This window comes from Hippocampus zosterae, chromosome 4 (genome assembly GCF_025434085.1).
Source record: "Hippocampus zosterae strain Florida chromosome 4, ASM2543408v3, whole genome shotgun sequence".
Taxonomy (NCBI): Eukaryota; Metazoa; Chordata; class Actinopteri; order Syngnathiformes; family Syngnathidae; genus Hippocampus; species Hippocampus zosterae.
In genome coordinates this window covers 10,136,814-10,149,264 of record NC_067454.1, presented here as the reverse complement: position 1 = coordinate 10,149,264, position 12,451 = coordinate 10,136,814, and the positions used below count along the sequence as shown (strand labels likewise).

General features: G+C 42.0%; 1 protein-coding gene across 4 annotated transcripts in view; it reads left to right on the top strand.

Moving 5' to 3' along the window:
- The window catches only part of LOC127599144 (semaphorin-4B-like), a 59,065-nt gene that overhangs the window by 19,338 nt on the left and 27,276 nt on the right, over window positions 1–12,451 (top strand). For all 4 annotated transcript variants that reach the window (XM_052062845.1, XM_052062847.1, XM_052062846.1 and 1 more), the window contains one exon: window positions 6,606–7,032. In XM_052062845.1, coding sequence (XP_051918805.1) covers window positions 6,912–7,032 — 121 coding nt within the window. In that variant the 5' untranslated portion in view covers window positions 6,606–6,911. The remainder of the gene's footprint in view (window positions 1–6,605; window positions 7,033–12,451) is intronic.

Here is a 12,451-nt window from a genome sequence, read left to right as displayed (position 1 = left end):
TAAATGCATCACAGGAATAATTCCATTTGTTTTCTTTTTGAATGTATCACTCCGTAGTCTCCACTTTGCTGCAGTGGCCCATTTTCTTCTCCTTGCAAAAGCACCTTTTGTCCACGTGTCTCATCGGAGAAGTACATTGAAGAGAGCCTCGTTTTCACGAATTTTTGTTTGACTGATCCGTTCATTACACCGTTGTTTTAGCAGGTTCCATGGGAACATTTCGGAAGTATAAAACCACGATTATGTATAACTGTGATGGCCATGTAGACATGTTTTTAAAACCTTACCATACCCGCTAACGTTTGATCCCAAGCTAGCTGTGATCACGTTTTGGGTATGAAAGATAAATGATTGTAGTCATGCAAGATTGTCATGTTAGAACTTGAGCACATTCACCTCCCTCCCCACCCCCCTAGATGCCGTGTAACCTCTTGCATATTGTAAAAGGTATGCCACGTTTTCTTCCCAATGATGTCATCGCACTCTCCTACTCCATCTTTTTTTGTCTGACTTTGTTTTTTTTGTTGTTGTTGTTTTTGGGGGGTTTTTTGCCAGACGTGCTGAGTCACGCTTTGACACGGAAAGTCGGCAGCGTTGATGCATTTAGTTGCAGTCAAATGCCGGCTGGCCTGACTGCGACAAGAAGGGGCTGCAGTTTATTTTTAACCCAGTAGTGATTTATTTAGTCTGGGAGACGTCTGCAGGAACTCTGTCTCCATAGTCCCCACCTGCCTTATTACCACCTGTCTCATTCCCAAGTGGATAACATGTGCTATTGAGCATGTTTATGAGGTTTTTGGTTAGAATCTCAACTTCCTGTGTGGATTGCGCATGTTGTCCCATGCTGATATACTGTGGCTTCCTCCCACATTCCAAAAACATGTTTCACTTCCTAAACCACCTTTTTTTTTCCAAAAACATTTATACATTTTTTTTTTACATTTATCTGACAAAATGGGAAATTGTTACTTCCTTTAATCATTGTCTGCACAATTAATTAAAGTTTTATATTGGTGACAGATGCATTCAAATTCATATATTTCCTCTGGGGAAAGAGTTTGTACTTCTTCCAATTTTATATACTGTAAACAAAGACGAGCAAGTGTGAGCCCAAGTCAATAAACCTTTACGAACTCCTCCGGTTCATCAAATTGGTCACTATGGCAGCTTCATAATACCTTTGTGGTTCTGATGTGATGAAGATGCGCCGTTTGTTATGCAAAGTGAACAATTGACAATGGAGCCTCATGTTGACTCAGCTCTTTCCCTAATAGTGCAAGTCCATGGACTTCACGCTGTGATGAATTCATCCCATAGCTAATTTCCATTTTGTCACACTTTTCATTAGGTCTATCATATGCAAATAAGTAAATAATACACACCGTGTTTTTTGTCATTCATTCAATCCAAAACATAGCTTTGGAATTGGAAAGTTAATGTACTGCATACATCTATTTAAATCTATGTTTTCCCCTGATACATTTTCACAGGCCGTGCTGAGTGTGACTTATAAAGGCAGACACAGCATGATGCCTCTGTCTTGTCAGTCACCCACTGAGTTCTTTCTGTTAATGGCTCCGGTAACTCTGCTGGATCGTTGCTGGATTCCCAAACCCCAACCGGTGTGGTTTTTAGGCACGGACTTTGGAATGACACTAATAAACCTCAGTCGTGATAATACGACCACACCTGTAAGACATTTTCAACTAATGTGTGACCATGTGACAACTTTAAAAAAAAGTGTTTGGGGAGCTCACTTTTAGAAGGACGATTCATTGTATTAGCAAATTACTTCTGGGTTTAAGATTTGGCTTGGGCCCTGTTGTGTGGAGTTAGCATGTTTTGTTTTTTTCCCCTTGCTTTGTGAGCGCTTTCTCTTCTTCCCACATTCCAAAAACATACCTAGCTTCATTGAGGACTGTTGACCTTCAGTGTGAATGCCTGTTTCTCTATTATTTGTCTTGTGATTGACTGGCAACCAGTCTAGGGTGTCGCCTGCCTCTCGCCCAAATTTCTAACGACCCTACGAGGAAAAACGCGATAGAAAATGGTTCAATAGATGAGGTACTTACCAGTCACCCCATTCGTGACACAGGGAACTTGTCATGAGGCTGTCCGATCTGTAAACCAATGTGACCGTCACGTTCCTTCCGTCGTCCCAACAGATGTAGGTGTTAATGTGGAGCCTCCAGGAGGGGTTCACAAGGTTAATGAATGTGTAATTGTGAGCAATATGGCACCACGTTTCCTCCGTTTAGCCATACAGTACACGAAGCAGAAGAGGCTCTGCTTGATGAGCCACCTGGGCTTCATGGCACTAAGTATGGTGGTCACTTATGCTGTAAAGAAGCCATCTGAACATTTTCAACTGCGTAGTACTCATTTGTTTACAGGATGCCAAATTCCGTTCACAGAATCAGGCACTACAATACAAGGAAAGTGCTTTTACTTTTGCCACTTTCAAATAGGTTTGATTGAAGGGCACCGTTTAACTTAGGTGTATGATTCAGGTTTTTTCAAAAACGAAAGTCTCGTCATTTGTCTTGTCTTTTATGTTTTGGCTGTCAGTTGCATCCATGTTACAAGGATCTTATTCATTGGTCACGGGTATTAAACAGATTCCCCAAATCCTCTAATTTTTCAATTCTCGTGAAGCATCTGATTCTCACATTTCGAGCAAGCTGGCGTGGATGCTTTGTCACAAAGCTCAATCACGCCACCAACTGGATGTTCATTCCAGGTGAAATCTTTGTTTGGTTTAAGCTATTGGCACGGTTAACAAAAGGTCGGCAGGAATGGTTTGACAGATTTTCTGTATGGATTAAGCTCTATTAAAATTCATTGAGGTGCCGGGAATCCTCTCTGAAAGCCTTCATTAAATATTCAAAGACCTCTCATGTTGAGAAATTAGACTCTCACGGAACAGGGGGAACTCCAGTCAGGGAGCGTACTGGGGATGCCAGTTTGAGGTTGAATGGCAAATCACAATGTCATTCTGATTAGTCCCTAGCAATGGAACCAAACCATGAATGCAACAAAACAATGGTAAACTACCTTAGTCAAGCAGAGTACAACTGTTCCCCTCCAGTCCTGTTGGTGGCAGTAATGGGCATGCCATTGAAGACTGCTCCTGAGAAAGAGTCACATCTTAATCCAATATATGCGTGAAAATTGAATGGGTTCTTCCTTGACCAAGCCACCCCAAAAATATTACCGGAATCTGCAAACTAATTAAAAAATCTAAACACTATAAATAAATAACAGCATACTTGCCACAGACGTGAATGCAGAGGCTCCTTCGACCGTACCACTGTGGTTGGTAAACTCAACTGCCACCTGAATATAGTACTCTATCACTCGAGTTATCTCGTCTGCTTCCAATCAGCCACTCAACAATCTGCAAATGTGGCTGGTGCTTGCCAGCTCGGGCTGTGATCACCAGGAAGTCTGCCATCAGTGGTCGCCAGACAACCAGGGGCCACTCACAGACCACCGCAGCCGCCCGCCCCTCTTACCCCAGCTCCAGCCATCCTGCCCTGCCAATGGATTTATTACCTGCTCTAAAACCCTTTGAATGAGCTCTTGAGGGAACATTAGATTGATTAAACCACAGCTCTGTGCTATTTACTATCAAACAGTGTCTCTGTGGGACTTTGGGGGACGTTGGGGACATACCTTTAAATGTTAGCGTCACAGCAACATTCGTCATCTGGAGACAAATATTTGACTTACTGTCATTTCATGTTTTTTGTTGTTGTTGTTTTAAGCATAACATATCGCTATTGGTCCATACACTGTACAGTTCCTCACTGAAACAGCTAGCGGATTTGACTGCACTGTGTATGTCTACACACATAGTGCCATCAGTTGTCAGCGACTGTTTTTTACTACTACTGTATTGGGGGTTACGGTTCATGTCAATACAAGAATCATATAGATTTTATAAATATGTCTGTCCAAGGATTGTACTGTAAACTTTCACTGAGGATTTATTTTTGCGATTCTACATGAAATTCACTGGGGTCAGAAGTGCATGTTTCTTGTAACACTCCTCGGGTTGCAAAATTCACCACTGTCATTGTTTTCCATGGAACTGGTTTGGATTAGATTAGATTCAATTTTGTCATTACACATGTCACAAGTTGAAAACAAAAGTGCCGATTGCAAAAGAGGAGCTTCCATCAGACAAGAACTTCATAAGCAGTATTTAAATAGCATATACTATGTACATAGTAAATGCTATGCTACAAATTCTCAACATGATTGTCTAGTTCTGCATATATGCACTATGATTGAGTGATAGTAAAATAGAATTGCTATGTAGTGACTCAGAACATGCACACCCAAATCATCTTTCCCCATTGAGATATATAGTAATACCAACAATCCGTTCCAGCCTTCCTAAAATAACACATTTTTGTCATTTTTCTAAAAGAAAAATAGCACTCTGTAATATTTTATGTTAGAAAACATACTTAAAAAGAATAAAAAGAATATATATATATATATATATATATATATATATATATATATATATATATATATATATATATATATATATAAAATTGAGTTGTGCACCATGAGTATTAATTCACTACGCCTCCTTTTGGGAAGCAGAATTTAGCCACCGAGCAGCAGTATAATATTGTCAGGCAGAAGAGTTATCCTCTATCCATCCATTTTCCTCACAAGGGTTGCGGGTGTGCTGGACCCAATGCCAGCTGCCATTGGGTGGTGTACAGGGTACTCCCTGAAATGGTTGCCAGCCACTGAAATATTGTAAAAATGACTTGGTAATGCCCATGAGTGTTGATGCACGGTTTAAGTGACTGATGTCATTGGGTGTACACTGCTTAGTGTTAGGTATTGAAAGGGCCTTTATTTTATTGCTTCTTTGAAAATAGCAAGCACATAAGGCTGAGCAGTGTCGAGTTATTATCCAAACCGCTTTTCCTCACGAGGGTCGCGGGCGTGCCGGAGCCTATCCCACGGAATGTAAATCACTGACTGCAGGGTAGCTATCTGTGCTTGTTTTACTGTGTACTCGTCATCTGTTGATGTGCTCCCTTCAGAGCACAACAACTGAGTATTGCATAACTTTTGTATGTTGATCTTGTATATCTGTGAGATTTAACTACATTTGGCAACGTTTTCTGGCCCATTGTGCGGGTAGTCCTGTATGAGTTTGGCGCTAAATTTAGATTGTATACGCGCGTCACATATCGCCACGGTGCCTTTTCTTTTTGTTCTTTTATCCATTTTTCTGTTATAGTTCCACTCCAATGCATTGTTGTCAATGGCTCGAAGTTCATAAAGGAGCAAAGATGCTTATGGAAAGGAGTTTGGTGACTGTCTAATCTTAACGCTTGGAAGCACAACAGATTGAGAGGGCAGCTTCCAATAAAATGTTGGGTGTTTTCCAAATGATATAGGACCCGTGTGTGTGTATAGGAGAAGATGATGTGCTACGTGCGGTACCGCCTCTTGCTAAAAAAAATAGCATATCATCTTCTCCTAAAATGTTTCACCAGATGGGCAAATAGTGAAAAGAGAAAGAAGGATCTTCGACGATTCTTCTTTGCACAATTTCTTTAAATAATCCAGTAACCTGGGTCCTCTCCTTTGCACTGTCCTCTTTAGCTCACTCCAGTGTTTTTAATGGGGTTGAAGTCTGGAGGAGCTTGATTCTGTGTCTGGTGAACCATTGCGACAATTTACAGTATGAGAGTATGCTTCTGCAATAAAAAATTCATTTGAAAGCTTTTAACACATCTTAACCGGAGTTGCCAATAATTATGGTGGGGGGGGGGGGTGCACTGTATTAGTCATGATTTGCAGAGACTAAAGAATAAAGTCGTCGTACCGCTGACTGATTGCAATGGTACTCATTTTGTTCATCTTCGCTCTCGCTATTCTACCGGAATGTGGTATGGCAACAGCACTTGGACAGATTTCATGATTCATGTTTAAAGGTTAAGTGCAATTGATATTCATCAATCATCTCTGATATTTCCTGGATAGTTTGGTATTTCTTTTATTTTATTTTTATTGAAACAACAAATAGAAATGGACAATCTTCTGGAAGGATATTGACATGCACTTTCAACCAATAAAAGTCGCAAAGCAGATGGTTTCATTGAGCTCGTTCATACAAATTACAGAGTTGTCTTTGGACTTTCTTGTTCTTTCATCACATTAATCTTCATCGCAGTAAAAAAAATGCTGCTGTTGCTAATGACAGTGTAACTTTATACGGGGGGATTAAAAATTGCAAATGTTTGAGACGTAATGTGCCAGATGCTTACGTTTTTGATGGACTTGCTCTTTGGCAGCGTGCTGAAAGAGTGGCCTCGCTTTTGTTTTTGGCATCGGTGTGACAAAATAGATGTTGTGCTCTCGGACCGAGAGCTCACGGCGCAGGCCGTTTTATTGGCAAAGTCGAAAAACGGACCAATCTCTTTAAATCTCGGCTTTGCAGTGAAATCCTTCAGCCAAATATTTTTTTGTTGTTGTCAGAAGCGGAATGTGTTGTACTAGCTGAGCTTTAATTCTCCACATTCTTGGATGGCACTCCAACTGAGTATTTCCTTCTGTTCTCTCCACAGATGACCACTGCTCAGAGTTTAGTGCGGATCAAATCCACCAGCAAAAAACAGGCGGGCTTCTAATCCAGAAAGGATTCTTCGTTTTTGTGCGAAGCGTCTGCTCACCGTGTGCGAGGAGGACCTGTGGGAATACAAGGATCAAGTCAAGGGCACGTTCACTACCTCGCCGCATCCCCTTCCCTCTTCCAAAGATGTCGGCGAGGATAGAAAGCTGAGCTCCGGAGTCTGGTCGAGCTTCATGAATTCCGAGGAAAGTTAAAACAAACACTGTTGCTTCGTGTTTGTTGCTGCAAGGGTAGGATAACCATGTGGACATTAGCGGCAGGCGCGGGCAGCCTTGCGGTTGCCGCCCTCCTGTTGGCCCTCTGCGTCCAATCAGCAACAACCATGGACGACGACGTGATGCCGCGAATCACTTTCCCATACAGTGAGTACCAAAAAAAATGTGGGTTTTTTTAAATCACCTGTCACATCTCACAGTTCAACTTGCCAATGCAGACATGTCGGGCATCTTAAGGCTGCAAACTATAGTCTTCCCTTTCTCTTTCGAGGTTCATGATTTTAAAAACATTTATTATTGTCAGTTTTTGAGGTATGCTTACTTAGTGTAATGCTCTCCCGCTTGTGGGAATGCACTTTGAAACCGTTTATTGAACTCCGGGAGAACAATAAAACACACATGCAGGATCTCCTGCCGGACACAGTTCACACCCAGACACTCGAGCAGAGCGGCCATTTCAAGGCATGTGCATCTATACAGACACAACAATACGTACAGTAACTTCTCGACATTTTATACATGCAATTAGTTTAGTGTTTGTGCCGGATTCTGCAAGACGCAATTCATCAACAATCAATTGTTCAGTTAAGAGTTGCGGATGTAGCTCAGGTTCCCATGGCTGAACGTCATGTTGGGCTTCTTGAGATGGTGGAGCCTATGCCAGCTGTATTCGGGCAGTAGGCGGGGTACACCCTAAACTGGTTGCCAGCCTATCGCAGTCAACATCTCTAAACTGGAGAATCAAGACTATAAATGATATTGTAGCTTTATGAGAATGCTCTGATGAGCGTGTGAGCGAGCATTCCTTATCAAGGCTCGGCCATCTGCAGTCAATGTGGACTCAAGCCTTCATTTGCATGAGCGAATTGCCGTGATGAGGGGTCTCGGAATAAGTGCTTGCAGGCCTACGTGCACACATGCCCAAAATGTGTGCAATCATAATGGTGCCCACACAGTCCTCATTATGCTTTGATGGAGCCGCTTGGATACTCATGGAAACATTCAGCCCTGTGATGCGACTTCATCGCAAACCAGGTTCTGCACTTTGGACTTTTTTTTTCTTCTTTTTTACTCATCATTATCTTACCTTTGTACCTGGACATGTGTAGTATTTCAAATAATTGCTTGAAGGAATTATCACCAACATTCATGCAAGATTGTGTCTTGTATAGCGTTAGGTTTTGTTTGTTTTTTAATTATTGGTTGTGCTGCTCATCCATTTTGCCTTATGACAACTCAGGTTGATGGAGTAAAAGATTTAACAGTGCAGCCAATAGAAATAGTCACTTGTCTCTTTGGATTTTCTCCGATCATGACATGGATTAAGGTGTCTAAGTCCTCTTAGAAAGCAAGTGCTTTGGCTGGAAGTCACATGTCAGGCTTCATTCGGAAGCGCATCCTTTCTCTCACTTAAGCCTTGTAACGTCTTTGTGATACACCTAAAAAGATTACACTAAGTCATTTTGTAGAAACAATTTAAAACCGTGAATAAGTCGCCTCTATCACACAATGTAAAATATGTCGTCTCCTTAAGACCTTTGCGATGGTCACCACCGTATGCATGAAAAAAGAAGGGGTGGGAGGGGATTTCTCTTCCTTAAAGTGAAGTTTTTCTTCTAAACGTGTACATATATTTTTTGTCCTTCCATTCACTGCCATTCTCCATGCCTCTCTCCTAATGAGCAGGCTAATCTCTCATGTGTGCACAGTGGAGGGTTTTTGTGTGGCGACTGCGGCAGGAGAACTCGTCTGTTATTCATTAGGACCGCGCAAAGAATCATGGGAGTAAAGTTGGGCACGCGGCGTGTTTTTCATTACCGCAAACGTCTCCTGAGCCAGAAGACGTTTATTTATTTCTTTGCTTGCATCAACAAGGAGTCGTTCAGAGTTTTGAACCTGAGAACATTTGATGTCGTCGTTTTTCATCAACGTGATGTGAAAAACCTCGCTTATGTTTGCATATTTTAGCGCCGGGATACTATTTCATGTGGACTTTTCACATTGTCTTTTCCCTCCCTGCTTCTCCACAAAGTGCCAGTTGACATAAACCGAAAAGGGAAAGTTTAACGTCCGTTTGTTATCATGGAAAACAAATACGCTAATGTTACTGACCTACGGAACTCAGTCTATTTGAGTGTCTGGGTATTTATGTAATAAAGGTGACATATGGATAACGGACCTTTGAATTGCTTGTGTACAAATAGCTGGATCTCTGGAGTGCCTGCTCACATAGCCCCCAAGCGAGTCTTTTGTTATCTACTACTGAAAATGTGACTGTGAGCAAGCCAATCAGAATTTAGATTTCAAATTTTTGGATATTTTACATAATCACCAACCCCATGCCGAGTCTCTCAGCCCGTGATTGGGCAGCTAGGCTCCCCGATCCACCTTTGTCAAGTAACACAGGTTATTAAAGTCACAAAATATGGTCGAAAAAAAGTCATTAAGTTGACAACTCTGGCAAAAAAATATATATATTAAAAAAACATTAAAGTGAGTTGTCTAGCTTATCTCACGTTAAATCACGTTGGTCTCCATCCATCCATTTTCTACCGCTTATCCGGGATCGGGTCGCCGAGGCAGCAGTTTTAGCAGGGAAGCCCAGACTTCCCTCTCCCTAGCTACTTCTTCAGCTCTCCTCGGGGGATCCCGAGGTGTTCCCAGGCCAGCTGGGTCACATAGCCTCCCCAGCATGTCCTGGGTCGTCCGTGGGGCCTCCTACTGGTGGGACATGCCCGGAACACCTCACCAGGGAGTCGTCCAGGAGGCATCCTAATCAGATGCCTGAGCCACCTCATCTGGCTCCTCTCGATGTGGAGGAGAAGCGGGTTGAGTCTGAGCCCCTCCCGGATGGCCGAGCTTCTCACCTTATCTCGAAGGGAGAGCCCGGACACCCTGCGGAGAAAACTCATTTCGGCCGCGTGTATCCGGGGTCTTATTCTTTCAGTCATGACCCATAGCTCGTGACCATAGATGAGGGTTGGGACGTAGATCGACCGGTAAATTGAGAGCTTTGCCCTTTCCCTCAGCTCTTTCTTTACCACGACATACCAATACAAAGTCCGCATCGCAACAGGCGCTGCACCGATCCGTCTGTCGATCTCTCGCTCCCTCCCGCCCTCACTCGTCAACAAGACCGCAAGGTACTTAAACTCCTCCACTTGGGCCAAGATCTCTTCTTCTAACCAGAGAGGGCTCGCCACCCTTTTCCGACCATTGTTTCTGAAACGTCTTTGTCTCGTTTTTTTACATCACTAAAACTTGGAAGCTGAAAAAGAATGTGTAGACGTTTTGACATCACCGCGTATGAACTCTTGTGGTTGTCCACAACTATGCATTTCTAGTCGCTATATTCTCCTCTTGGAGGAGACAGGACATGAGACAGTTTGCCATGCTTTATTTACACATATGAGGCACATATTTGCTCTGGCATTCTCACAGGACTACTATTCACATTTGCCTCTTTTCAGCATTTCAACTCCGTGTACTCATTGTCTTTTCCCCATATGTGTGCTATACATCGGCCATAAATCAGCTCTCGCGCACGCTACTCCAGCAACCTTGGCAGCATGCAGACGGCGAAGACGGGTTGCCCGTGTTTTGAGACACCCGGCGCAAATTCTGGCATCCTTTTTAGACATGCTACAATGACCTTCTAAAACCTGCCGATGACAGGAGAACTGATCATGACAGCAAGCGCTCGTGTCCGACGCCACCAATGGCCGCAACAATAGTGATGTAATGAAATGGCACGTTACCTGCAGTGTTTTGGCCTGTGCACAAAAAAAAAGATTAAAAACAAAACGGAATACGTGAATTTATGAGTTGCGAATCATGAATATAAAGGAACATTGTGTATCATACACTGTATAATATAGATGCATATATTTCTTAAACAATACATTTTTGATCTTTTCCAAACGCTCGCTAAACATATCAACTTTAGAACCGAGCATCCGCCCACTGATCCTGAGAGAACCACAATTTTCAGACCTCCCTCTAGCCATGGTGACACTCTCAAACGCTCGCGTCCGACCCAACAATGCCCGTGACAATAGCGACGTAATTGTGGCATAGTTTTAATGGCCTCATCCCCCCCCCCCCCTCCCGTTTTACACGCTCCAGAGGATGTGGAGAAAAGTTCCGTCCTGACACATTTCAGCAGCTTGATTGGCGCAGAATAGCGGGCGGTGAGAAGTGACCTTGTAGCTCTTAATTAAGGTGGACAGACAGGAATGCGAGGGTCATGACACTCATTTTTGGTAATGGCTGCATTCGGGTTTTTTGGGGGGGGGGGTTTTGTTACAGAAGTGACGCATATGTGTGATTTATGAAGTCTGGGGAACATCTCTCAACAAGCCATTTTATTTTACGACGACTAGACAGATACGGTGTTTCTGTTTTGTGCACAGGGATGCTGCACTTAGCGCAATTCGCATGCACATGTGTATGTGTATATATATATATATATATATATAATTATATATATATATATATAATTAGTCAAGAATTTCCACATTAGCATGAATCAAAATTGACAACTTCCCCCAGAATTTGCTGCATCAAAGTATATTACTCGACTTCACATGCTGTTAACATTAACGTTTGGACGGGCGAAGGCATTTCAAGGGTCCTACGTGACACACCGGTTTGGAACTATTCATTTTTTCCATGGAAGTAGCGGTAATTGCAGTTGGCTTGGCTTTTCAATCCCTTGAAATGAATTATGGGCTGTAATGCTTCTCAAAAATACAACTAATACTACGACCACCACTACTACTACTGCAGACTTTTGTTGTGTAGTGTTTCTTAAAGTCAATGAATTCAAAGATAATTTCTAAAATGTGGTCTTTCTTTGCCTTTTTTGCATGTCATTTTTGAAGAATTAAAAGGTATTACAATAATCTCTCGTTTATCGTGGTTAGTGGGGACCAAAACCACCCACGATAAACGTAAAACCGCGAAGTAGTGACCAATAACCATATACAGGTAAAAAAATATTTAAATATATACACTATATTTTTTAAAGTTCGCAAACGGTCCAAGAGAAGCTGCAAAAACACAGCGAGTCACATAGAGCAACATATACAGTACTGTACTCCGTGTATATGGAATTTTTTTTTTTTATGAATATGTTTGAAAAAATCCGCGATGCACTGAAGCCGCGATAAACGAACCGCGAAATAGCCAGGGATCACTGTACTTAAATGACAAGAATTAATAGAAAAAGTTATTTCTGTTAAAATAGCACACTCAATTTTTCTTTTTCTTAGTTTTTTAGGTGTTCCTCTACCCATTCAAAAGGGTGATAAGCCTAATTGCTAAGTGCTAAATGATAATCATATTTGAAATCATCTAAAAAAAAAAAAAAAAAGAATTCATCACCAGATGTCGTATTCACCCCCCGCCCCCAAAAAAATGTGGAGTTTGTTTTTAACGTCTTGTGCTTGCCGATGGAAAGCTGTTTGGATTTTGTTCACCCTATATCCTTGATATCCATCTTAAGGTCCATGTACTAGTAATTTTGAGATTACAGTCGATCAGCATACAAAATATTGATCGATTT